This window comes from Salarias fasciatus, chromosome 7, assembly GCF_902148845.1.
Source record: "Salarias fasciatus chromosome 7, fSalaFa1.1, whole genome shotgun sequence".
Lineage (NCBI taxonomy): Eukaryota > Metazoa > Chordata > Actinopteri > Blenniiformes > Blenniidae > Salarias > Salarias fasciatus.
Window position 1 is genome coordinate 26,520,375 of NC_043751.1, and position 27,959 is coordinate 26,548,333.

Below are 27,959 nucleotides of genomic sequence, written 5' to 3' on the forward strand. Positions count from 1 at the left end.
ATCGACGAGCGAGCGGAGGGTTCATGCATTATTTCTATCCTCTGTAGATTTCCTGAGAGAAGACACTTTGGTCGGGACCAGCTTCCTCCGGGTGGCGGCTCACGACGACGACTTCGGCACTAATGCGGCGATCACTTACTCCATGTCCCTGGAGCAGCCCGAGTACCTGCAGGTCAACCCCGTCACCGGCTGGGTGTACGTTAACCAGCCCATATCACAGGTTAGCCGGGCGCCGAATCTCTGTCTGCTCGCACACTGACGTTCACATATTTGCACACACACATACACACACAGACACACACAGACACGAGGCTGAGTCACATGGTGGCCTGTGGGTCTGTGTCAACAAAGTTAATGAATGTGCCACCTCCAAGTGCCTCTGTCTGCAACCACCAATCTAGGGTATGTCTACTCCCAGAGGTGCAGCATGTGGAAATAACAAAGGGAAAGATCATAGAAGGAGACAAGCAAAGGGTAAACAAATTATTTCAAACACGTTTTAACAGCTTAGGACTCCTGCGGTTGCATCTGCTAACTATCAGTCTCCATACTACTCATTTACAGAGGAAATGCCATGTAAATCAAAGATAGAAATCCTCTGACCTGTAGACGTTCATGAAAAAGGCTGCTTTAATGAGTGGCACGCGCTTTTTAGAAGCTAATTATCACACACAAAAACTCTTTGTTCATTGTAAATACTCCAGCTTTGATTAATTGGATTTTTTTTCTCTCTCTCTTTTTTTTTTTAAATGCTTGTTTATTATCTGGGACTGCGATAAGGCGCCTGGCAGCGTGCAGCAAGTGGAGACGGCTCGTGTATTTTGAGGCTATTAACAGAGCCACTTTGTAGAAGGGAGGATGGCATTTTTTTGTGGGAAAATTGCTAGGATCGTTCCCCTCGGGATAAATGAAGTGGTCCTTTTCAAAGCGTGAATTATTTTCGTCATGTAAATGATTATGTTCAATATAAAAACCGGCTATAGAGATTAGAGTGCTGCCATTTCTTCTGATTTTCGTCAACTAACCAATGTCCTGTCAGCGATTTATTATGTCGAAGTGCCTATTTTTCATGGGGATGCTGTTAGTGTTCTCTCAACTATCAGTGCTTTTCTCCCTGATATTCACGTTTATTTATTCTGAAGGGAATTGTCCTTTGGTTAGAAAGTTGCTATAGCACTTTATGGTTGTTTATTATTTAGGATACTTTTTAGCACACTGGTGTTGGAAGTCTCTGGTAATTTAGCTGCTTCCTTTATGCATAATTCAAAGTGTTAAGCCCAAAACTTTGCCGAACAAAGCTGTTGCATATTTTAAAGTGGTTTCAGAAGCTATTTGAATCATCCCTCCATCTTTGTGCTGCGACTACGATTATAAAAGCACCTCATTAAATGTTAAATGTCTCAGCTGGACTGAGACATTGTTTTATTTAGATTTTCCTCATCACAGTTTCCGATTACAGCCAGACTGTTTTAGGGCCAGATTTTCACACCGCGCTTCACAGTGGAGTGTGCAGCGCAGTTCCCAGCAGACTCGGGGTATTCCAGTGGAACGTGGGGGACATAAGGCAGCGGACGGCGGCGGATACTCTCATGGCCTGTGACAGCTCCGCCGGAGTCGGCCTCATACGGTGTCAGCTTTACTGCACGGCGCTGCGCTCACCAGAGGGGATGGAGAAGGTTGCTGTGACCGGAACCGCATTAGTTTTAGGATACGTTCGAGCTGAGGCCTGTCACTATTACGGGAAATTTAATTTTCAACCTTTGAATATTAGCACAAAGTCACTCAGACACTGATTCACTGCAGCAGCAGCAGCTGCTGGCTCCATGTTGGACTCTACAGATTCAAATCTTTGTTCTCTGATTTCAAGCCGAACAGAAGAACTGCACTTGTCCACAAATACTAATTGGATTGTCCGGGGAACAGATAATGTAATTTTCAAGCTAAGTGAAACTCCTTTTTATCTGACGACTGCCGCGGCAGTAATAGAGCTGTTGGGCCGTGATTGTCATTGATAGAATAATACAGCCGCAATTTTACAATGTAGCAGCATAATTCATATCTGGGCAATTTTTTCATTAACCAGATATTATAACCACAACTTAATAGACTTAAAGGACCGATACGATCTGGATTTCTTTTAAATGTCATTTTTCTTTCAATGCAGTGAGCGCAATGTTGAAGATTGTAATTTAGGTAAACAAACTCTCAAACTGTAATAACCTCTTCCAGAAAATTGCAGTTTTTTTTTTTGTTTTTTTTTCAACACACCCACAAGAGGAGAGGCTTTCCTGCATTTTGTATTATAGTGTAATAAATTTCGGTATGTCTCATACTCCTCTCTTTTTTATCGCCCATTGTCTAATTGTTTATCGCCTAATTAAACGACTTGCTCATTGAGGATCATACAACAAATTCTGGTCCAACGATCGGCTCATCATGAGCCGATCCCTGTTTGTGTCTGCCACAAAGCTCTTCACACAACAAAGAGGTTTTATTTAATCAGCCAGCTTTAGTCATTTAGTCTTTATCGCCACTATTTGCTTTCACTGGGCAGTTTTCCCCAAACTGTGGCGGCAATGCCAGCTCAAGAGGTCCAAATGTTGCTCAGATTAAAATATATCAGGAGCATTCATGAGCTAATACGGTTCTGCTTTTTACAGATTTCACTACACTGTGTGTTTAAATCAAGTTGTATTTCTATATCTGAGTGAATTTTGGAAACATTTCTGGAGAGAATCAAAACTATTTTAACATATTTGCTGAAATTCAGGTTGCTAAACATTACGATCATTAACTCTGAGAGTCAAAGTTAAGCTTTTGTAGTACATGTCTACTGCTGAAGAAATAAAAACCGGTGTGTTTTTATTGACAGTAAAATCTTTATGCCTACTATGATTCCATTATCATTTCCATAATTGACTGAGGTGTCGCATATTGTAGCTGCTCGCCTTTGACACCCAGGAATCATCATTTGTTTTGGCATCTTTGCTCGCAGAATAAATTACCACCACAGTTGACATTCACTCTTCTTGTGCTCGACAAAGGAAAATGATTTCAGCCTGCGAAGCTGTGAGGGCTTCACTAACTCCCAACTGTTCCCGCTGATCACAGAGGACCTACATCACGCGGGACATCATAGCGGCCGACGGGGGGAACCGAAACACGTCGGTGGAGCTGGCCGTCACCATCACCAACGTGAAGAACCAGCCTCCGCAGTGGGAGCAGGACAGCTACAGCGTCGTCATCGCTGAAAACACGGCCAGAGACACGCCCATCGCGGTACGTGCGCTCTGAGCGGTGTTTGCTTTGCACTCTGTTTGAACTTGCGGCTCATATTGTGCAGCTGGATTGTGTAACTTGCCGTTCTCAAATGCTGTAATTACATCAGTCAGTTGTTCATTAACTTCCTCCCCTTGATTAGTGCACATTCTTGAGCAGGGGTTAGTTCTCTTAGTGCCCGTACACACTTCTGAAAGTTTGTCAGTGTTTTGAAAAAAAAATCTGTAAACGTGTTTCAGTTTGATGCTGTAGGAGAAAGCTGACATTGAGTTGCATGGGCTAAGCAAGTTTCATGGCTGCAGGCTAATTAAACCCATTGAAAATGTCTCCTTTGATCTGAAAAATATATAGCTGTCAATCTGGAGAGCACAAAAATCCCTTTTTTTTTCCAAGGTCTTCACAAAGGGATTCACTTCGAGATAAGAGGTTATCTCAGGGCTCAGATAGCTTTCTCTTTCATCCTTCCATATTTCTAACTCAGTTAATCGATACTTTAAAGTCAACGTATTCAAAACTTGACAAAACCTGGACCTTGTTAAGCTGCATACTTCCGATTCAGCCTGACCTATTTCTTGTGTAGCATAAGTGTTGCCTGAATGGAATAATTTGGCGTTTTTTGGGAGTGTGTAGTCATTGTCTTGACTTGCGCCATGAGGCTGATACCACTCTTCTGTCTGCCATTAATTATATAGCTATAGCCTGCAGCCTGTCAGCTTAGCTCAGCAAAAAGACAGAAAACTCCCGACTAACCCGGCTCCGTCCAAACAAAAGTGCCTACAAGCGGTCTTAAAGTCAGCTAATTAACAAACTGTACCTCATTTGTTTTGACAGACTAATTCTTTCCTCTATTAACAACCTTAATGCTTCGCGTAGAAAATTTCCTTGATAAAGTTTAAGGGCGAAAATAGCACATAATTCTGATAAAGAAAGTGCACCAGTGTATTCACCAACACATCATCTTTTAAATAACAGGTGTCAAACATAAGGCCGGTGGGCCAAAAAAAGGCCTGCAAAATGCTTCAATCTGGCCCAAACAAACTGCCAAGCAAATTGTAATTGAAATTCTAGTCATTTTCACTCGGATTTGTTTGGTTTTGTGAAAATATTAACATTTCTTTCTTATATACTCTGTGCCGCGACAAAGGAAATCTTATGTTATCGTGGCTCTACTTCACCGGTCCGGCCCACTCAGGATGAAACTGGGCTGGATCCGGTCGATACTTTAAATGAAGAATTCCTTGGAGCCAAAGGCCGAAAGCACAGAGAACAGAACAGCCAGTTTCGCCCTGTCCAACACTTTCAAATAGAAATCCCTTCCATCACCTCCAAAGCACACAAATCTGCATGATCAAATTTGCTACTTTGATCTGCCGAGGAAGTTTTTATTTTTTTTCTGAGAGCTTTGATTTTATTCAAAGTTAAATGCTTTAATTATTTCTTGGCGGGACTCGCTGACCTCACGGAGTCTTGTTACAACTGTTAAATTGCCAGCCACTCAGTGGGAAGTTTAATGGACATAAGAGCGGCATCAATTTTCCCAGCAAGACAGCACATTTTTCAAAACGTCAAACTGCACCCAGAGAGGCGCGAGGCAACACAGAACTGCGCTCTACACCAGCCGGTATATGTTCGCTATAGGGAAGTGACAGACAACAGCAAACATAACGGACGGCGTACAAGTGTCTCCCAGACACTAATGAAACATTTTCTTTGAAGTTTATCCTGTCAAATCTTTGAAGTTTATCTGATCCGGTCTCCGTTTCTCAAAGCGCGGACATGGTTCAGAAACATCGTGAAGCATGACTGACAATGTTTGATCCTTTTCTCAGATTTGCATGGGCCTGTGCCCGGTGCCGAAGTGAGGCAGAGGACACACTGAACTTGACACTTTGATTGAGCATTGTTTCCTTTTTCAAAGGTTGTAATAGAGCTTTTTTTTTCACTTCTATACAGAATAGAGGTGACAGGAAGGTAAAAAGAGCGAGAGATTCAAAGTAACTGTTATTTCAGATCTTTTAGCCCAAATTTGAAAGGATTTTGAGCACGCAAACTGCATGAAGACTGCTAAGAAATGTTTATATTTTCCATCCGGAAACTTCTGGGTTTTGTTGTCATTTTCACTCAGCCTGATAACCTTTTGAAGGTTTGATCTGCCAGCAGGATTACATCCGACAAGTTCACAAAGTCATATGCACCATCTATTTAGCATGCTTACCTTAATGAATATGCAATGTCAAGAGCACTGGCCTAAACGTGCTATTGGGAGGAGGATGGATGGATTAATTTAAAACATCTAGAGTCTAAATGTACTTGCATTGTTTACGGCCTGTATTTTTAGAAGGAAGGTGCATATGCACTCATGAATTTACAGCGATGTCTGCTGTGAGTAGATTTCTTTAGCTGCACTCTTAGTGGACATAAGCAGCAGTAGCACATGCCAAATTAAACACTCCCGTTTGCACATGTTGTCAGTCTATTATTCATAATTGATCGCCTGCAAAACATAAAAAATAAAAATGCAATCTGTTTGTGTGCACGCACAATTCAGCCCCTTTAATTTCAGATCTTAGTAAATCAGTCTCCTATTGTCTTCTTGACTAGTTTCGTTCAACCCACCCATGAAGATGTTTAAGGTGTTCTCTTTATTTTTACCAAAATTGTTGCACAAAACCATGAAAGGTAAGCTGGAGAATTATCGGCATCTGTTCAAAATACAGCCAACGCCCAGTTAATCTTATGGTCTTAGCATGAAAACACAAGGAAAACCAACAGATTTCTGTCTTATTTGTTCCTGCCAGAGTTGTTTTCTCCTTCATGCATCAGCCTGCTCTGATTTTAAGACAAACCGAGTCTCAGGCTTCACGCCAGGAAGAGTCATGATCCAATTTCTTCCTCCATTCAGACGATCAAAGCCACTTCTCAGCTGGGTGACCCCAGGGTGACGTACAACCTGGAGGACGGGATGGTCCCCGAAACCAACATGCCGGTTCGTTTCTACCTCTCCCCCAACCGCGAGGACGGCTCTGCTTCCATCCTGGTGTCCGAGCCGCTGGACTACGAGACCACGCCGTTCTTCTCCCTCCGTGTCCGAGCGCAGAATGTGGCTGCGGTGCCGCTCGCGGCGTTCACCACCGTTTACGTCAATGTTACAGGTAGAATTTGTCCCAACTATTTCATTTTCACTTTATTGGTCCGGTAACGCTGTGTCCTTACATTTTCCAGCTATATGATCAAATACAGCGTCAGTGTCACATTATTGTGTTTAGTTCTCCTGGAGCGGTGTTGATGAATGGAAATTGAAATGAAATGCATATCTCAATACGTTTGCTGAAAGCAAATGCATATGTAACCGTCTATTTCTAGATCCATATATATGTGTTGGTATGAAACTCTGAAAGGTGAGTTCATTGTGAGGTGGAGAAGCCAGCAGCGACAATAAACAAAGCTGCTTTCATGCCTTTTTTTTTTAAAAAAAAAAGAAAAAAAAGACCCTGAATCGCAAAGGTGTGCACACACAAAGGCTAAGGCTTCTGATACTTGAAAATTATCTCTTGAATTACCATGTAGAAATCAACACATTATTATTCTCCCACTAATTCTCTGTTTGCTCCCAAGACGTGAACGACAACGTGCCGTTTTTCACATCTTCCATCTACGAGGCGTCGGTAACAGAAGGAGCCCAGAAAGGGACCTCGGTTCTCCAAGTGTCTGCTCACGACAAAGACCTGGGTCTTAACGGAGAGGTGTGTGTCGACTCACAGCGCTCATGTTCATGTTGGGAGGGGGGTACACACTTGAGAAAAAGAGAGATTTGGGAGGAATCGCAGACAAACCACGCATGCCGCACTGCAAGGACCATTATGTAACATCACACCACAATCCCACCAGCGGGGAAGCTTTTGTTCTGGAGTTGTCAGAGCGCTGTCAAGGTGGTGTTTGGAGCTGTGCCATCAGCTGTCTGAGTGATTGTGACAGTCGTGGTGGGACTGAGTGTATCGACTGGGTTTAGACTGTAATGAGAAGGCAGAGTGGGAATGTGATAGAGGCTTGGGTATTGGCATTTTCAACAACAGAGCCTGTATTCTTCACCATTTCAGCAGGTTATTAGTTGAATGTATGCTTTATTTTAATTAACATGAACGTCTCGCTCCACAGATCACTTACACTCTGCTGAGTGACAGCAGTGGCGACCACCACCTCTTCCGTATTGACCCCGAGTTTGGGATCATTTACACAGAAGCGGTGTTCGACCGGGAGGCCCGGAGCTCCTACTTGCTGGAGGTTCAGTCAGAAGACGGACAGGAGTCAGCACGACCCGGCAAGAATAAACAGCCCAACACAGGTCAGAAACAGTGTGGATGCATGAAACATGAATTAATGGGTGGAAGGAAACATTTGTTAACATTTTTCCACTTACTGGTATTAATCCTAAACTTTGAGGTTCAACACAATCTGACTATCATCTTATTAAAGTTTACTTAAAATCATCAGTTGCCACCCAGAATTCAAGTATTTCAGTTCCCGATGAATCAGTAAATTTTATCCAGACTAAATTGCATTGGGGCTCTGCAGTCTGTGTTAGTATGCATGTTCAAAATGTATTTTTTTAAAATGATATAGAAGAAAAATATGAAGATTTCAAAATGCTTTTAAGTGGAATCTGTAGTTATTTTTATAACAGAGCCCACCAGCTGTTTCTTTAGTTCCTGCTTCTGCCAGAACATTCCACGCTTTTACAGATTGTTAGTTGTTGCTTGTCACGGAATTGTTGTTTCAGTCTTCTCATCTGACTCTCATCAAGAGACCACATTACTGCTTATGTCAAAATGTCAAACCATTCCTGAAGGACATTTCTAAGTCCGTTCTCTAATTACTATTCTGCTATAATGTTGCAAAAAATAATTGAGAATTACTTGATATTTTGTGTGTGGCGTATCCTTTAGTCACACCGTGACTGTTGTCACCGCCTAATACACTTCATGAGGTTAACGTCTTAACTTCGAGGTGACCTCAGCCTTGCTATAATGTGTGTGTTTTTTTTTTTAATATATACACGAACATTTAATTTTTTCCCCTCTTTGTAGCCTGCAGGGCAGTGCTGAAACAGTAAACCATGAGGAGAGCCTCCTCTGTGCCCTGTGTTCTAAACACACCGCGCTGGCTTTGCCTTCATTTACACCTTGGGATTGACTTTGAAAAGTGAATCTTAATGTCATTTATTCCGCTGCCATGACCAGACAGTCTCACACTCCTCCATGTGAAAACAGCTCAAAGATTACTTCGCGCTCCATTTTCTATTTTTTTAACGTTTTCTTCGGAGCAAACTTTTCCCTCTGCTTTTCATTTTTGATTCTCGGTGTTTACCCGGTTTACTTTGCGCATTTGTTCGCCGTGTTGCCCTTGTGACATTTGGGCAGACGTGAAATCCCTGCTCGGATGCGGAGTGACGTAATGTGACTTTTGTATTCAGAGTTCGTCGGTATTTCTCCGCTGTGAAAGAGGTATTAGGGGTACAGGGTAATGCTTTGGAGCAGCAGAAACCGCCTCTCCAGGGCTGCCAGGGCTGCTTAGCATTCGCAATGAGCCTGAGCTGTGTCTACGTATCTTCCACTTCCAGAAGGGCTCATCTCCACCGCAAACACTACCTGTCTCTCTGTCACCCCTGGGGTATACCAAGAGGAGGAGTGAAATGTAAAAACAAGCGAGGAAAATCGCGCCACATTCCGCCATCATCATTTTCTATTGCCACGGCTTCAAATTAACATGTCAGCCATGTGCTCTGTGAGCTGATAATTTACTCTTTCCAACTAAAGAAATAAACAGCGTAATGAGGAAGGCATAGATAAGACGCAAACAGTTGTCATCTTATAAATATTTAACCTTCCCAGTAGAGAGGTTCTTTATCTACAAAATTAACTCATTGAATGGTTTTAGCCCCATTACTGCTATTCTTTCTGTTGAATACTGTTACCTCTGTTAAAACAATAAACTCTTGACAAAATGAATTATTTATGTAATTTACAGCAGATCTCTGTGAATAATGTTTTGTCTAATTTCCATGTCAGTGAGGCGCGCTGCGTCGGGTTAAGTGCCTCTTCTCCACTAAACAGTGACGATGAATTGCAGAATCAATAAACAGATGGATCGACAGTAACGCTCATGGAGTGTCGCCCCGGATCCTGTGTGTGCGGCCGCGCGCGCGCACGTGCGCGCGCCGCGGCGTTTAATCTTCTGCCGTTCTGTCATTCTTGCAGACACAGCGTATGTGAGGGTTTTCATCAGCGACGTCAACGACAACAAGCCGCTCTTTGCTCAGCGGCTGTATGAAGTCGGCGTTGATGAGAATGCAGATGTGGGCCTCGCCATTGTCACCGTTAGCGCTAATGATGAGGATGAAGGTACGGATGATGAAGCAGCAGTCTCTAGAGGTCCCAGACAGATTTCACTGATGCCGCTTTCTAGAAATAGAGGTTAAAGAAGTTAGCCAACCGGAAGCAATACAAACGGTTTTTTTTTTTTTTTTTTTTTTTTTTTGAGACTCATGGAAACTTTCCAAATTACAATTTCTTCAGCCTTCACCAGACTCTTATTGCAGGAGTATAAAAGTATTTTGGCAGCGCAGCAGTCAGCTTTTCAGTGAGTTGTGTGCCAAGTAGGCACCTTTTTTCAACATGGCCCTTATTTGTAGCAGTATGCATGAAGTGACCCTCTGGGCAGTCTTTTCCAATCTGGCTGCAGCTTCACAGAAATTATGCTGCTGAAATGAGGCAGCGTGCTGGATTTACTCGTCATTCGAGTGCTCGGTAATGCACTGTAGCACATATGTTCCAAAAAGAGTGACACGCTCCCACACAGTAGGTGGGCGGGATTTAAGCAATAAAGCAGTTGCTCATCCTCCACACAGCAGCCGCCTAAGATCCCTTTATCAGGCGTGTTTAGGTCCGTTAATCAAGTATTTATGGAGAATGGGGGGGTGCAGCTTAGGCCGGGCTGCTCCACTAATGACGAATAGCTGCGGTCTAGCACCAGCCCCCCCCCCAACATTAAAGTTACAATACTGCTGTACTTTCGCCTAAGAGGCTATGCTCAATCTGTCTTGTTTAAAAACTCCACCCTGGGTTTGACTGCTGTAAGCCTGCCGGAGCCCAGTGGGAGACAGAGAGCACTTAGTCAGTTAGGGCTGTGTTAATAGTACAGATTAGAGTATTTACATGGGATTGTAGCTACTTTAACCCAACAAAATGATTGAAAGCAAAGGCTGTACATTCCGGGAGATTATCTTATCTATTCCAGTGTTAAACCACGAGATTGGACGGTCTCCGCGGAGATGCACTAGATAAATTCAGATATTGACTTTGTTTTTGCTAAACTACATCCCCTAACCTCTCACAAGATGCCTCAATATCATTCCCTTGAGGGCTCTATCAAAGTGCATTTTGCTGCTTTTCGCTCTCACGCTTCCCTTTACTTTTTTCGCCACTCTTTTTTTTTAATTAGTTCCTGATTAAAGCCAGGGAGACGAGGTACAAAGTTTTCATTTAATTAAGTAATCAAAACAAGAAAGGGATACATGAAAATCTACTAATGCCTCGGTCTTAGAGGAAATGAGGTGTAGCTTCTCTCATGGTTACACCCTGCAGTTGTCGCAGGCGTGCGTCAACCAACGAGTGGATGGGAAACGGGACAACATAAGTAGTCAGCACAGAGAGACTCAAGAAATAAAGATTTCAGCAACTGTTTTATTCAAAGACCCCCAGTCATGCCTTTTGTTATCCCTGCTGCAGGGGCCAACGCCAAGCTGCGCTACCAGATAACATCTGGCAACAAAGGTGGTGTTTTTGACATCGAGCCAGAAGTGGGGACGATTTTCATTGCACAGCCGCTGGACTACGAGCAGCAGAAGAGATACAAACTCCTGGTCCTCGCCTCGGACGGCAAGTGGGAAGACTATGCCGCGGTGGTGGTGACAGTGGTTAATAAGAACGACGAGGCGCCCGTGTTTTCCATGAACGAGTACTATGGATCCGTCACAGAGGAGCTTGATGGATCACCCGTGTTTGTGCTACAAGTAAGAAATTAAGTTTATTAACAGATATAGAGAGAGTGTGATTTGTTAGGAAAACCAGAGGCGGGGATGCTTTTTGATGAATGATGGTCGAATGCGTTGTACATTTCCTGCAAATTTGACATGATAAAAATGATGAAGTGGAATTTGGATTATTCATCTCTGCCACTTCATCCTAGTCAGGGTCGCACAACACTGAGACCAAACCCAGCTAACTACGGGCTGAGGCAGGGTCTTCATACATCCGGGAAAGGTTAGCCCAGGGGTGTCAAATATATGGCTTGTGGGCCAAAGCTGGCCTGCAAGAGGCTTGGGTTAGTCTATCACAGGAAAGGAACAGTCTTGAATCAACTACTGGCATCAAATGTGTGTTTTTTGAATGTGGGAGGAAAAAGGGGAGAACTGAGGGAAAACTTCCATACGTTAAACACAAAACACTCATTCCAGTCGGGACTCGAACTATGCTTCTTTTGATGCTGGATGTTACAGTGCTAGCCACTACTCCACTGTTCTTCATACTGGAATCAAAGGGAGTGGAATGGAAATAATTTAATAATCCTAGGAAATTCTACTTTTAAATTGCATTAAGTAAGAAGAAATATAAAGAAATGTGAAGCATATTACGGTGCTTAACAATTGTTTCAGAGCTCTATATTCAGGTTTTCCAGGCAGTCAATAACAGCCTATAACTACCACATCCACTTAAATACTTCTTACTCACTGTGGAGTACATTTTAATGGGAAATGCATTAGGAAGTCCAGCATGTAGCCAAATATAACTGCTTAACCACAGACAATATATGTGATTTCAGAGTTATTAGGGTGACTTTCACTCCTGATGGGTGAGAGCTGGCAGCCCTGCTTTGATAAGTATTAAAATGTATTTATTTAATGTAAGTTTAATCTATGAAGAAGGGATAAATATTACCCATCTGTGGTGAAAAATAATGATAATCCACCAAAATGAGGAGCACATAAACCACCTCTAGCAAATCACGCCCTGGTTATAGCTGAGACTTATGTTCCGTAATTATCCTGATAGTGCTTCTTTTTTTTAAGTTCATAGATTTATTTTCTGTTTTAAAATGTTTCTGATGTAATGTGACTGTTACGTCTGTTTATCTACAGCTACCGTTTCAGCTCGAGAAACCTTAAACATGACAGAAATTGAATTTCACTCAGTTACAGCGACACATGCGATTTTCAGTGGGGAAATTGTGCTGTAAGGCTGTCAGAGCCGCTGTGTGGCCTGACGCAAGAAACCTGTCTGATCAGGGCTCATTGCTTTAATTTCGCTGGTCTGAAAGGAAACTCAGTAAGTGCAAACACTTAAATAGGCTGTCTGAGAAATCCAAAAGCAAAGAAGACTTGGATGACGGTTGAAAAGAGATAAGAGGAAACCGTAATTTGGGTCTGACTGGATGAATGGATATCCATTTTCTCATAGAGTTGTCTTTATCTTTCCAGGTGACGGCGACTGACCCAGACAAAGATGCAGACCAGGGCGCCATACGGTATTCCATCCATGGTCAAGGGGCAGAGTCGCATTTTATGATCAACGACATCACGGGGGAGATGTATGCCCAGCGCACCATGGACCGAGAAGATCGCGCTGTCTGGCGCTTTGTTGTCATGGCGACGGACGAGGAGGGCGAGGGACTCACTGGCTTTACGGATGTTATCATCAATGTGTGGGACATAAATGACAATGCCCCCACCTTCTCCTGCGCACCTGATAATTGCCACAGCAGCGTAGCAGAGAACTCCCCTCCCGGAACGTTTGTTGTGGAAATGACGGCAGTGGACCTTGACGACGCAGCCGTGGGCCAAAATGCAATCCTCACCTACCGGATCACTGAGAATGCACAAAACACAAACAGCGAGGACCTTTTCGCTATTGATTCCAGCACTGGCACCATATCTGTGGCAGCCGAGGGTCTGGACCGAGAGCGAGCTGACAGCCACCGACTGCTGGTGGAGGCCAGGGACGGCGGGGGGATGACAGGCACAGCGACCGTCACCGTGCTCGTAACGGACATCAATGACCATGTGCCAAAGTTTAAAGAGGACTGGTGCGGCGCTCACGTACCTGAGAGCACAAATGAAGATGCTTCTATTCTGGAGCTGAGTGCTTTGGACCCTGACGCTGGCAGATATGGACATCTGGCTTTCAGTGTGGTGGCAGGAGACACAGAGCAGCGATTCTACACGGTCAGTCACCGGCTGGAGCAGACGGGCGTTCTGAAACTGAAGAAAAAGCTGGACTTTGAACAGCCTGGAGAGCAGCGATTTAACCTGACGGTCAAGGTGGAGGATTCGGACTTTTCGAGTCTCATCCACTGCGTGATTGTGGTGGAGGACGAGAATGACAATGCCCCTGTGTTCACCCCGAGCTCTCACCTGCTGCCACCTCTGCCCGAGGACGCGAGTGTGGGGACCAGCGTCATTCAGGTCGTGGCCACAGACTCTGACTCGGGACAGAACGGGGACGTTTTCTACCACATCCTCCCACAGTCGGACCCTTATGAACAGTTCTCAGTCAGCCGTGCTGGCGTCGTCACAGTCCTGCGGCCGCTGGATCGGGAGACGGTGGCCGGTTACGAGCTGGTCGTACTGGCGACGGACCGCGGCGCCCCGGCGCTGACTGGCAGCGTCACGGTCCAGTTGCCGCTGCTCGACGTGAACGACAACGGGCCAGAGTTGGAGGCAGACTACTCTCCTGTGCTGTGGGAGAACAGTCCAGCACCCCAAGTGGTCTGGCTCAACAGGACTTCCACTCTGCTTCACATTATGGACCGGGATACAGCAGAGCACGCGGCGCCCTTCTTTCTCTCCCTGCCGCCCGCGTACGCTGTCGACTTCCACTTACAGGACCATGGGAACAGCTCGGCCACACTCACCGCCTTGCGGCAGTTCGACAGGGAGAGGCAGAAAGAGTACCTTTTGCCTCTGATCATGACTGACAGCGGCGTTCCCCCAATGACAGCCACAAACACGCTCACCATCACAATAGGCGACCAGAACGATAATGCCCATCAGGCAGGAGAGAAAGACGTCTATGTGCACAGCCGCAAGGGTGAGTCGCTCACTTCTGCTCATTTTATTCTCTTTTCCCGTTGTTTGTGCTACAAGGATTTGCTGGCAGGTCTTGAGTGAGGAGAGGGAAACTGAGGCTTCAGTTGAGGGGAAAAAAAGTTTTCACTTCCATACCTTCCTAGTGTTGTCTGGAATTCATAATTGTTCTGCTTCTTTTACATTCCAACACCGTTTTGTTATGGTAATACCGTTGTTAAACCCTTTCTGGGGCCCTCGGCACATTTTTTTGTTGCCAACCCCTGTGCCTAAAGCTCATCTGAACATCACATTATGACAGAGATCATGATTCCGCTCTTTTGTTGTGCTTGTCCCCTCCAGGTAAGTTGGTTGGGTTCATTGGCTTGTTAGTGTTTTGATTGCACACTCAGCTACATGGCAGTTTTGGTAATTGTGGAAAGCAGGAGCGCCATGACTCATCCAGGCTGCCATTGTTTACCCAGCTGCAGTACTCTGGCACTGCAGGTCGATAATAACATAATCCATACTGAGATAGCCTCGCTTCCTTAAGCTCCACGCTCTCTGAAGTGGAGCACTGAGAGCCTATTCATTCCAGCAGTGGGACTCCACAGTTATGAGCATAATAAGTAGAACAGAACACAAGAATGCAAGATAAGGAGAAGAGAGGGACGAAAAGATAAGTGTTGGCATCAGCAGATTCTGTCCAGACTGAATCAATGTGTGTGCGTGTGTTTACCTTGAACAGGAAGGATGGCAAACGCAGCACTGGGGAAGGTGTATGCCCCAGATCCAGATGACTGGGACAACAAGACATACACTCTGGAGACGAGCGCAGCCAAGTAAGAGCTCGCTGTTAAACGAATTAATTTTTTTTTCCGGAAAACATGCTGATCTTCAGAGGTACAAATGCTAAAGCAATACAGTACAAGAACGGCTGCCAAGAGTGGTAAATATGACAAATAAAGAGGATGTGTGCCCAGCGATGAGTCGGTATTTTCTTAGCAAGGCTTCTTTCAGTGATATTGCTCACAGCTTGAAAAGAACCTCAGCAGTATTTCTCCTAGTCTGTCTCTCCGCTCATCTTCGATACATCTCAGGGTTCTCGAGCCGATCCCAGACTACGAGCAAAGGCAGGGCATTCCCTGAACAGTTCGCCAGTCCATCACAGGAAAAATTCAGAGAGACAGACAGACATTCACATTTACACAGACGGTGTATGAAGGATCACAGATCAGCTTTTGGACTGTGGAAGAAAAAAAGAGAAGTCAGAGAAAACCCGCACGGCACAGTGTGAACATCTAAATTCCACACAGAAAGGCCCCAAAGATGGTTTGCTATTCTGGGTGACTCTCAACTCTAAAACTACCGAATCCCGGGAGAATATGGACTGGGAGACGTGACACGCTTGGAGCCGCTATTGTTGTTTACTACGACTGTGGTTTTTTTAAAAAGTTGAGTTTTCAGTGGTAGAAGTACAGTGTAAACGGACACCCAAAACGCAGCAGAAGTTTTGTGTTTTCACTTGAAAATGTCGTGTAAACGGGAGTTGCACCACGGATACGTCCTCCACTTCTTCTGATCTTGTGTTGAGTGCTCCCCCTCTTATATTACACAGACTCTCCAGTTAGACTTTAATCATTGCAGTCATCCTGAAAATTATAGTCTAATTCATACAAACTTGGTAATCTTGGTCCACCTATGCAATGTTCCAGAGATGAAACAGAACACACAAGTGCCGTCTTGCTTCAGCGGGGACCTTGTGCAGCTATTCAGTATTCACACTGTCAAGATCAGATTAGAAATACCAATTGCATATTTGTTTTATTCATATAACAAATTCTGACAGTTACTATGACAACTATCAAGCCCTTTAAAAATCTTGTGGAGGCAAGACATTTTTTTTCCCGTCTTCTTTTCTTCTTGTTTTTTTTTTTTTTTTTTTTTTTTTATTGTTGTTGTTTTTCTGTTTCTTGGTATTATTTTTAATTAATTCGCCTCCACTTCCTGCCCTAAGCTCAGGCACCACTGACCAATTCTGTGTTTGTCTCCCTGCCACCTGTCAGGTGTTTTTTTTTCCTCAGAACAAAAGCTCAAAACAAGAGAAGTCACTTGTCTTCTTTCCCCTTTTGTTTTTCGCTCGTCTCTCACAGCGGCGGTCTCCTCCTACTTAATGGCTCCTCTGCTTTTCTCAGATACTTCAGCCTGAACCAGAGCTCGGGAGTCCTCAGCGTTCGGCAGAACGCGCCGGCGGGCAGCTACTGGCTGAGGGTCGGAGTGTCTGACGGGGTGTGGCCCGACGTGTTCTCGGGGGTTCGAGTTCATGTCAGAGAGCTGGAGGAAAAGGCCATCCTGTCCGCCGCCTCACTGCGTCTGACCGGTAATGCTCACATGAAGCACACTCACTCACCTGCTGGCATGAAGCCTGTTAGTCTGGAATCCGCGGGCGCCTACCGCTTAGCAGGTAGGAAGCCGCGCAAATGGTTTTATCGCATGACCCTAAAAGAAAAACGGATGAAAAAAATAAATAAAGAAATTATTTAACATGAAAGGATTCCCAGTCTCAGTCATCCTCCACAAAAAAAAAAAAAAGACAGCATGCTCTTTTGTTGCAGCTGATAAACTCTTGTTTGAAGCTGATGTGCAAAAGAGACAGCATCTGCCACAGGCATGCATAAATTGGTACTTTTCATTGAATGATTATCAGGTTGTCAATCCAGTTAACGCTGAAATAATAGGCTGTCACAAGAATTTTTTTTTTCATACTTTCATTATTTAACATTTCCAAGCTTTGTAAAGTAACCATTCATGGTACTTGTTGAAAATAGATTCTTTCTTCTCAAACACTCTGAAGTTTATGTTGGAGTGTTCATTTTTCTGACAGTCTCTCAGAGCAAATCTGAGTTAGAAAGGTCAATTTGAAAGTGTCAGGTAAAGTCCTTGACATTTAAAAAGCCATTCGGTGAACAGAGTCAAAGGCGATTATGGATGCCTCTGACTCCAAGTCGTTATCATTTTTGGGAGATTAAAGATGACTGCTCACATTCTCCAGACATTACTCTGAGGCGCCACCGCAAATGTTACTGATTTTATGGTCATTAAAATATTTTGTACAAGGCCGTTTGTCAAGACTCTGACTTTATTGGAGTGAAGAAATAAATGATCTTTACTTGACTGCACGACGACTAATCTACCGTAGGAAGAACTCGGTGGAGAAAAAGATCAATAGAGCGAGATGTTCGGGTGCCTCTTGTGCTAATGGAATCAAGAACTTTTCAGACTTTGATCAACACTGTGGTTGTCAGCGACGAGTCAGTAGCTCTTATTTCACGAACCGCCATTTTATTTGTCTCTTCAAGGCATTACGGCGAGAGATTTTATCGACTCTCGTGTCGAGGGGAAGAGTCGGCTGGAGGCGTTCTGGGACTTCCTGTCTGATGCCCTGTCCGTCAGACCGGCCAGCATCAACATTTTCAGCATCGCAGACAAAGAGGAGAAAACGGTGGACATCCATTTCTACGTGCGGACTGATAGCGGCTACCTGCGCCCGGAGAAACTGCACGCTATCCTCGCCACACATAAAAAGAAGGTACATATACCATCATGTCGGACAGATAGAGATCAGTGCTCATATATCAAGTGATACACTCGGGAGCTTGAGGGGAAACGATAACAGGGCTTTTTATCTGCCCTTTTATTTTCCCACCAACTTTCTCTCTGTTTACTGCCTGCCTCTGTCATTTCTCTTTGTCTCTCGCGTTCATTTGTTGTTCATGTCTTCCTGTTTTCTGTTACATGCTTTCTTTTCCCCATGTTTTCATTGTGCATTGTTGTGATTTCTCTGACACCGCCAACTCTAAATCTTGCGGCTCTAACAACAACCGGTTATGGACTAATAAAACATTTATGTTGGAAGCTTCCTTTTTTGCATTGCTTGAGAAGCTGTTTTGTTCCTCCAAACACATTTTGCCGAGTCCCCCCGCTCCACCAGTACCGCAGACACAATTCCCTCTTATCTACTGTCACAATTACTGTAATTTTCATCTTATTCTCCCTCATCTGCTCCCTTATTTCTTTTCTCTCGGCAGCTGCAGTCACTCCTGCGTGCGAATGTGAAGCAGGTGCAGGTAGATGAGTGTGTGCGCACGGACTGCAAGACATCCGGCGGCTGCTCCACGCAGTTAAGCGTCAGCGACTGGCCCACTGTGATAGACTCAGGTGCTTTATCCCTGGTCTCAGTGAAGGTGACGTCCCTGGCCGTGTGTGGCTGCGCTGCCAGAGAAATGACCCGTCAGCCCTGCTCCTCCTACCCCACTAACCCCTGCCTTAATGGGGGGACCTGCGTCGACACCCAGAACGGCTACAGGTGAGACGGATGCCGGCAGTTGTTTTTCGAAAGGCTTTAGATGGAAAAGGCTTTAAGGGATGGGGAAACAGGAAAAAGAGTTTTTGTGATGTGCCGCAGTTTTTCCTGCTAGACTCACTTTCAGAGTGACACCTTAGAGAATGAGTCCGGAATTACAAGCAGTGCCCCATGTGAGATAAAAAAAAAAAATCTCCTTCACCCTGCAACTTGACCTAACAGTTTCAAGCTCCTCTTCTGTGCAGTCAGCTAAATATAAAGTGGCATCATTTTTTTAAAAGTCGTGAATCCATTTCCGATGGTGGCAATATACGTGAATGTGCAAGTTGCTCCAAACAACTGAACGCTGCATCTGTCAGCACATCATGAATTTTAAAACCCTGAACATCAGACCTTTAAATATGGCTAAAAAAAAAAAAAAAAAAAGAAAACGCAGGGCCCTTTTAATCAAGGACATATGCCTGTGGTTTGAATACGAACTCTAAATATTGATAAACGTGTGAATCCAGGATCAAGACCCTCACCTCCCTGTGTACATTTCTTCTGTGCGGATCTGCAGCAGTAGAAACTGTTCATTTCATTTCATGCACACACTAATGCGCAGATTATATAAATATAGGGCAAGGGGATTAGTGTGACTCTTCCCCCCCACCTCCTCATGTTCACAACTTCTCAAAATCTCATTTAATTCCATTTACATGAACATGCAAGTTTGTCACAGGCAAAGTCTTAAGAAACAGCATGTACAGAACCCACTTTCCCCCTTTATCTCTCAAATTGTCTCTGCTGCATTTGATCTGCACGCTGCTGAGAAAAGCCTTTGTTCTGTAAAAAGAATATCATGCCGTATGTGCTATATATGCTCTCATGTGAATGCAGTACAGCCATAAAGAATCCAATTTCTGGTGCGATCCTCTGTCGGGGGAGCTTAACAAGAAGCCTCAGACAGCAGCTGATCAGATATTGTCAGTCAGAAGTGGGAAAAAAAAAAAAACATACCATGCACTTCCTGATTGGGACTGGCATTGCTCTCACGAGCCACATGAAAGAGCAGTGAGGGAGTGAGGTGCTTGGCGTGTGCATATGTATGCGCAAGGCTACGCTCACCCTAACCCGTCCCTTTTGCTGTGTATAGATCAGTATTCCTGACATGTGTTGCCCCTCTGCAGAATAAACAGCGATGGGAGAAACAGCCCCTAACAGCCTCAGTACACACAGCCCTCCTCAGACACTGCATGAAAATAGATGGCTTTGACATTATCAGGAAAACCAGCTTGTCTCACATGCCTGCAGTGGAGAGGACAGGATGAGATCTACCAGTCTCCTCAATCTTCACCATCACAGTGATTGAATGTGCTGTTTTTCATTGCTAAATGCGTCGTCCTCTTCACGGCGTTTCTCCGGCCGTCATCAGTATGTAGGGTGACAATCCCGCACGCAAACACATTCAAGAAAGTCACGGTGAGAAATTAATTTCCCAGTTCATTCAAGAGCAGTGATCCCTAACACTCAGGCTACAATCGGAAATACAGGAAGAGGCAGCTGCACAGATATCAGCCAGTGTGTAACACATTTAAGATAGGAAAGAGCAGTGTGCTGAAAAAAAAAAAAAAGTCCAGGACATCTGTGGTGGCATGACACACAGAAAAGTGAGAAAAATAGAATTAATTATCTCTGAACAAAAGAAGCATGATGTGCAGAGTAGGAACAGTCTCCGGAGAGCTGAGCGCAGACAGCAGCGACAGATAAAAAATAGGCCGGAGTAATGCTGTGTTAATTGATTTAATGTAGAACTGAATATTCAGGGCTTCGTGGCTAATGCAAGCGATTGATAAAAGCACTCTCGTAGCACTCCCGATTACTGCCAGCTCGCAGGAGCCAAGTCAGACCGCCGCCCGTGTGAATCAACACGGCTCTCACGTACGCCGGGGACAAGTCGCCGCGCACGTCTCCTGAGATTGGACAGTGGGAAGATTTCTCCCAGCTCAGCCCTGAATGACACTGATTGTTTCTCCCCCTTTTGTTTTTGCCTTGATTTCCTCACTTGTGTTTTTCCTCCTCGGTGCTACAGGTGCCACTGCCCCCCGCAGCTCGAGGGGCCAGACTGTCAGCAGACGAGCCTCAGTTTCCTTGGCAACGGCTATGCCTGGTTTCCCCCCATAAGGCCATGCTTTGATAGCCATCTTTCACTGGAGTTTATGACGGACGAAGACGACGGCCTGCTACTGTATGCCGGCCCACTGGCCACTCTCCTGCCTGGGGACAGCGAGGACTACATGGCCATAGGTACACAAAAAAAAAAAAAAAAAGTGTCTAGATAATTAGATGTGTGTCCCAGAGGCCTCTGAGCCATTATTATTGCACTAAAACTTGGAGCTTAATTTTGTGTGTTTAATTACTGGGTGGTAGCTAATCAGATATATGAGGCAAATTTTGTTGGTTAGTGTTCTGCTGAGGGATCCCAACGCTCGCTCGGCTAAGTAATACAGTAAGCACCTGATGTAGTGCAGCGCGGGCAAAGTAGCTTCAATCATCCAACGTGTAAGTAATATTTTATCATGCGCCATAAGGAATTCCTCTTCCCAGTTCGGCTTTTCAAATAGATTTTTGAAGCCGGTAGACATTCAGTGTCTCTTTCAAGGACACATCAGCAGGGTTTATTCTCGCTGACACAAAGGCTCACACCTCAGTCGTCCAGGTGAAGGACGCTGCTAAATATTTTATCAAACCGAATGGGTGATCGAGTATGTTGAGGGCTGCGTATAAAACCCTCATATTTACAATACACTTACAAGTAATGACAATGGCTTTATTTTCGAATGATATTAAAGTGCTGCACGATCCGAACTGGGAAAACCTGAAAGGAGGCTCATTAATACAATGACTCATGTCACTCGGCAGACAGTAGGTAGTGATGTCTTTTTGTACGACCCTACTTTTATCTGTTACAAGAACAGAGACTTATGATAATGATGATGGAAACGTAAAGTAGTGGGTTTTCCTTTATGTAAATATCATAAAATGTGATTGCTTCAGTGGCACTGTGTGGCTGTCAGGGATGGAAATAAAAAACACAGACACATAATTTTCAACCTCCTTACTCGTGTGTTTAGCTCATTTCAGTTAAAACACACTTTCTAATTGACATCTGTTTTTTCGTTAAAGCTCGGTAATATCTGTCTCTCAGATTTATGCCTCCACCCTGTTACGTTCAAGGTGACTTTAATTTCATTTGTTGGGCTCATACCATTTAAAAATGAGATTAAAAAAGAAAAAAAAAAAAAAAAATCAACGCCTCATTCCAGAAACAGTGCTGTCATTAGTGGATAATCCACAACGCGCCGCATGAGCCGCAGTTTGAGTGAAGCGGCCCTTCAATTGGTTTTCATCTCCTATTAGATCAGCAGCTGCACCTATTTCCTGTAACCTTGTTTCTGCTGCCATTCGGATTCTTTGCCATGCTCTGGCTGCGTTGCGTTATTTTGTCACCCTCTCCTCCTGTTGATAGTGTGTTTGTTTTGAGGTGAGACTCTTTCATAGGTCCCCTGGGTTCCTTCCTGTGCCGACACAAACTGGTTATTTGCATCTTGCCTTTTTTTCCTCTCGTTGTTTTGCCTTTTCCTTTTCGTTTTCTGTTTGAATTTCATCCGATTTCAGTGTTTTTGTTGACCCCCCCTTCTTAATGTTAAACGTGTTGACGCATTGGACTCCTTCTGACTTCAGTGGGCTTTTATGAGTGCTTGAGTGAGTATTGATGCCGATGATTGTCCTCCTCAGAGCTCATTGGCGGGACGCCGAGCCTGAAAATCAACCACGGTTCCGGGACCCTCGTTCTTCAGCTAACAAATAACGTCGGGGTGGCGGACAGACGCTGGCATCGCCTTGATGTGCGGAGCAACAGTAAAGTAAGAGAAGTACTTCACGTCGTCCCTGTGAACAGCGAAGACATCAGTTTAGAATATATACTGCGATTTTTTTTTTTTTTTGCCGGTGCCCAGCAGTGGTACAGTCTCATATCCCCTCGCAGCAGTCACAACTTCTCTTCTCTCTGTTCTCCAATTTAAAGGAGGTGCGCTTCACGCTGGATCGATGTGCCACTGCGATCGTCATGGAGACGGAAGGCGTGGACTCATGGGCGATGACAGAGGACCGCTCATCCTGTGAAATTCGAGGGGTCACACCCAACCGAGAGAAGTAAAATCAATGATCACATTAAATAACTTCAACCAACTCTGCACCATATATTAAACAACTGCTTTTTTCTGAATTTTGTGGGCAGCCAATAGTTATACACTCATGAGACCAAATCGCAATATCAATTATAAATTGTATTAGTGTTATTGTATATTACAGTATAATAAGTAAATGGGAATATAAGTAGACACATGAATAAACATGGTCACATTTGTTTTGAAGTAAGTAATTAACAATTAGGGTTTAGGGATTTCTCCAGAGAGCCTTCTAGGGTTTTGTATTTTTTTGTGTGTGTGCGTGTGTGTATGTGTGTTTGGTTGCACAATACTAATCTACTGAGGTTTTGTTCTGTTCTGTTTATAAACCTGAAAGGATTCATGGCCCTCCGGGACAGTTTCTAAATATCCCCCTCTGTTCTCCCACAGAGCCAAACAGCCCTTAGGAGCAGGGCATAAGCAGTCACAGCATGAGGAGCACCAGATAATGTGAAAAAATAATGAACACTAATAAAACTGTAAAACTGGATTACAAAAGCAACGTAACCAGACGTAATTGTTCAGCCTCCTCCTGTGATCACTTCACCGAGCGCAGACTTGGACTACGTTAAACTGCAGTCGATCCCTGACTTCACGTGAAAGGCAGGGACAGCCTGGAGCCGCTGTCAGTCAGAGCCGAAACACACACACACACACACACAAACAAACACCTACAGTCAATTTAGAGTGACCAATTAGCAGCAGTGCGGTGAATTCATTGTATTTATTTAATTCATTGTAACACATCAATGAAAACAGCACTTCTCCAGTTTGTGGCTAATGACTAACATTAATTAGACCGTTAATCAAGTTCTACATATTGTATTTCCAGACTGCTTGCTATTCATTAACAGTTGTGTGTGAAAATGTTCTCTCAAGTTCACCAAGTGGACTGTGAGCTTCAGACCCCGTCGGCATGACAACGCTTCCAAGTAAAAACCCGTCATTTTTGAGTTTTCATTTCAAAAAGGTTCAGTGTTTACACGGCAACATCTTGAAAACAACAGCAGCACAAACGCTGAACACCATGCAGTTTTCATGTTCGGTCACTCATGGACACTGTGCTATTAGCATTAATTGAAAGTACACTGACTTTTATATGGACAAACCATGAAGTTTGATTGATATTGCAGGTAACCGTCTACTCTCAAATCTCAGAGAATACAGCCTGGGAGTCATGGCAGTGTGGAGGCTGTGATTCTTGTTATTGTTCATCTACATATGCAGAAGAACTATTTACCATGGCCGTGGTGCTGTCATGTGCAGCAGCAGGAGGCACAGCCGAAGCTTTTTCAGAATTTTGTGTTTTCCCCCCATTTACAGGGAGACGGAGTCAGAGTATTTTCAGCAAGTTTCATTTACCATTTTCATGTAAAATGTTGTGTAAATGATGCCTTGAATATAATCTGAAGCTAATGAAGCTCATTTACAATTTCTCTAAACTTTACAGAGGAGTTGCACCTTCATAAACCTTATCTTACCTTAATACCTGAACCATAAACCCTCAAGACTTAGCATCTAAAAATATTGGCCATTTTCCTCTACCTTCAGCTGATTTTAATGAGTGATTTCATCCTATGTTCATTATATCAAGACCACGATGCTTAACAGACAGAATTAAAAGCAATGTAAGTTACTTTCCTAAGAGGCTATCAATCGATCTTTCTGTACTGCATCATTGAACTATGGAAGGATTGCGAGGTGACATTCTCCCGTGATTCAGACAGTTAAACACACATTCATGCATACCAACGATCTGGAGTCATGACCTCCAAGTAAACCCGAGTTCGGGTCCAAGCGCGGACTTGAACTGCATGATCTTGCTGCGAGCCAGAACACACTTTAAAGAGAACATGCAGAAAGTCCCCCAAGCCTGGACTCAAGGATATTCTGGCTGCGAGGGCAGATTGCGAACCGCTGCAGCCCTCCGAGTAACTAATGCAATATGTTCACAACTCTTGGTGATGTGCACAATACTGCCCACCGCACCTCCCGAAGAAAACCCGCTCATGCACAGTGAAAACACAGAAACTCCAAACATACGAACCAGCCGAGCAGAAGTCCATTGGCTCTTAATCAGACGTGTACAGTGTGTGTATATCTTACTAACCACCGAACCACACAGCAGCCAGATATGCGCTACTAAATATACATACAGGATCTTCCCTCGTATGCGGTTTGTCAGCCCTCCTAGGGATTTACCAAACGCTTGTCTCATGTAAAATATATGTTTTCTGCTCCCTGGTGGTCTGTAGCGGTTTAATAATGGATGCTTAATTGTGTTTTATTACGTAGTGGCAGGCAGAACCTACTTCCTGACATTTGGAACGCTGGTGTTTGACACAAAATTTACATAACATCAACCACATAGTCAGCGTTTGGCATTTTTTATTTGAGACCATGTCCTGAAAGATTAGAAGAAAAACACTTGAGAAGAGCCTGTAATATTGAAATGCAGACCTTTTAAAAGTTAGTCAAGGCTGCAGCTTCTAATGATGTCTTCTAGAGTTTGGTCTGTTGATGAAGTAACTGATTCCTAGTTTAGTTCATAAAATGCAGTTAATCAACAAATACAAATGGGTTTTTCAATTGAACGCGGTGCTGTCTTTTGACAGCGTTCTTGATTGTGGAAATTTGAAAGTAAAGGATTTGAAATGCAATGAAATATACAACAGAGGCCAAACCGGATTCTCACAGATGAGTGGCTCGGACTACCAACTACACTCGAAAAAAGCTTGTTGGTTTTGCTTCATAAATAATTAATGTCATTGAATAAATAATAATTTGCAGCAGATTCATTTTCTTTTGATCGTAATTAAATGGGTTGGCTCAACATAAAATCTAACAATTTTCAAAACATCCAGATAGCTTTATATTCACGTTCCACCAACTAAAAACACTTCCTGTTCTGCCACACAGTGATATTTCTCATTCTGTTTAGGCTTTTTCATGTTATAGCGTCTATAAAAAGGAATTTTGTTGCTTTACATTTCCACTTAATAGCATCTTTAAAAGGTTTTTATGTAGAAGCTGCATTATTTATCAAAACATTATCACAAAGCGACTCGGGCTGTTTGAGGCTCACAGTGTGCAATTTCTGAGTGTACCAGGCTGTTGTCTCTGGAGGGAGGAAAAAAAAAAAAACTGTTGATGAAATTTTCTGATATGATCCCTAAAATGCCACCTAATCGTTGACTCTGTTTTTGTTCATTGCCACTTTTGCTTGGTCACTGTCGCGTTTGTCTTTCACCCTGCTGTTGTGCTCATTATTTCGTTGTACAATTTGTATCATAATTAATTTTACAATGCCCCTTATAGGCTGTCCAGTTTGAAACGAGGAGGAACAAACAGAAGTGCCATAAAGCAGTAAATAGAGCTGTTAACAAGCTGAATCTATCGCTGTGTGTACACAGTCTTGAGTTGACAGAGCAGATCAGTTTGTTTTGATTGCCCCAGACAAACCCAATTCACCTACCGAGCAACGTTTTAATCAAAAGCAGAAAAAAGACAAGAAATAGCATGTCACATTTGTTGTCAGAAAGCAGTAAATATGGTAACAGCCTCGGCGACAACCTATGAATTTTAACCTTGATGGCTTCGACGGCGTACATGTGTGTTTCTCTGGATTGTGTTTGAAACTGTAGCCTTGTGCTCGTATATATTGTGCCGTCCTGTCTGCCTCCTCCATTCCTAAGTTGTTTGCTTTTCTTTCTTCTCAGGTATCTGAATGGAAGTCTAATACTGCAGCTTGGTGGGGTCAATGAGAACATTTCTTACGAATACCCGCAGCTGCAGCACAAACACTACACAGGATGTATCAGGAATCTGCTCGTGGACAGCAAGGTAGAGTACAGACGTATTGCCACGAGGCTGTACTTGACACTTTCATTGCGTTTACCTGTTTGAATGAAGGACCACATGGGAGAAGCAGGAATCGGCTTCAATTAGATTGCAAATGTGAATTTGCGGCTGCATTGGAAAACCTACCGAATGTTTGGATTGCTCGCTCATGACTTTTTGTTTGGTCAGTTTCAATGTGGCAGTGTCTATAAGCGTGTCTTTCTCTGAAATCAGCTGTCATTGACCTCGGTGTTCAATGATTTAAATAAAGCAAAAGTGTAATTATAAATGGTATAGCTACATCCTTGCATTTTATCGACTGTCAAACTGGACTGTGTGTGTAAAAGACCTTGAAAATTTAATTAATTGCGATACATACAAATCTGTGCAGACATCTAGCGCTGCTGCAATAGGTCAATAACATTTTCTTATCTGTATCTGAAACCTTCTGCACTGCGACCTTTGAAGTTCACACCCTTTTGTTTTGCTGCTGACGGTGCAGCAACTCCATTTGCACGCCGCCAGCATCAATGTAAGCAGAAATAAGAGATCTCACTGACCAGCCAATTCCAGGTGTCAAGTGCACATCGCTGTGCAGTTTTGACTGTTCTAACTGTATAGGGTAAATATTAGACTTCTGTGTCCTTTTCAGGGAGTACGAGTAATTATAAGATGGCTGTGGGCTAAACGGTAGGCTCGGCCCTGGTGTAAGCCACGGCTACCGAGGCTGTAAAACGGTGGATAAATTGTTCTGGGCATCACAAGCTCCACACAATAAGTCTTTTCACATGAAAAATTGATTCATTCAATTCGCTCAATAACATGGGACGCTCAGAAGAGCCAACGGATTGAATTACTTTATCAACCCTTTCAAGTTAGCATGGGGCTAAGAGCTGCGAGTTAGGAACAGCAGACTGTTCACACACATCACGCCGGTATGAATTCATTCGACCACCGCAGAGCTGCTTAAATTACATAAAAAGAAATCCTGTACACTGCAGAAATGAAATACAAAAAAGATGGAGCTGGTTGGCTAAGCGCTGCTAAAGCCAACTCTATAGGATGATAAAGTGCACAGATTCACAAACTGTATGCATGATAAGTCCTTTCTTTTTATCTCTGTTTGTTCAAG

At 43.8% G+C, this 27,959-nt stretch overlaps 1 protein-coding gene across 1 annotated transcript in view; it reads left to right on the forward strand.

Annotated features, from left to right (window-relative positions):
• The window catches only part of LOC115391391 (neural-cadherin-like), a 102,125-nt gene that overhangs the window by 51,806 nt on the left and 22,360 nt on the right, over positions 1 to 27,959 (forward strand). Inside the window, exons 11-26 of the mRNA XM_030095630.1 lie at positions 48 to 220; positions 3,112 to 3,279; positions 6,182 to 6,431; positions 6,895 to 7,022; positions 7,435 to 7,621; positions 9,534 to 9,677; positions 11,064 to 11,347; positions 12,812 to 14,420; positions 15,144 to 15,237; positions 16,591 to 16,775; positions 17,755 to 17,984; positions 18,484 to 18,761; positions 20,830 to 21,044; positions 22,536 to 22,663; positions 22,825 to 22,952; positions 26,707 to 26,830. Coding sequence (XP_029951490.1) covers positions 48 to 220; positions 3,112 to 3,279; positions 6,182 to 6,431; positions 6,895 to 7,022; positions 7,435 to 7,621; positions 9,534 to 9,677; positions 11,064 to 11,347; positions 12,812 to 14,420; positions 15,144 to 15,237; positions 16,591 to 16,775; positions 17,755 to 17,984; positions 18,484 to 18,761; positions 20,830 to 21,044; positions 22,536 to 22,663; positions 22,825 to 22,952; positions 26,707 to 26,830 — 4,325 coding nt within the window. The remainder of the gene's footprint in view (positions 1 to 47; positions 221 to 3,111; positions 3,280 to 6,181; positions 6,432 to 6,894; positions 7,023 to 7,434; positions 7,622 to 9,533; positions 9,678 to 11,063; positions 11,348 to 12,811; positions 14,421 to 15,143; positions 15,238 to 16,590; positions 16,776 to 17,754; positions 17,985 to 18,483; positions 18,762 to 20,829; positions 21,045 to 22,535; positions 22,664 to 22,824; positions 22,953 to 26,706; positions 26,831 to 27,959) is intronic.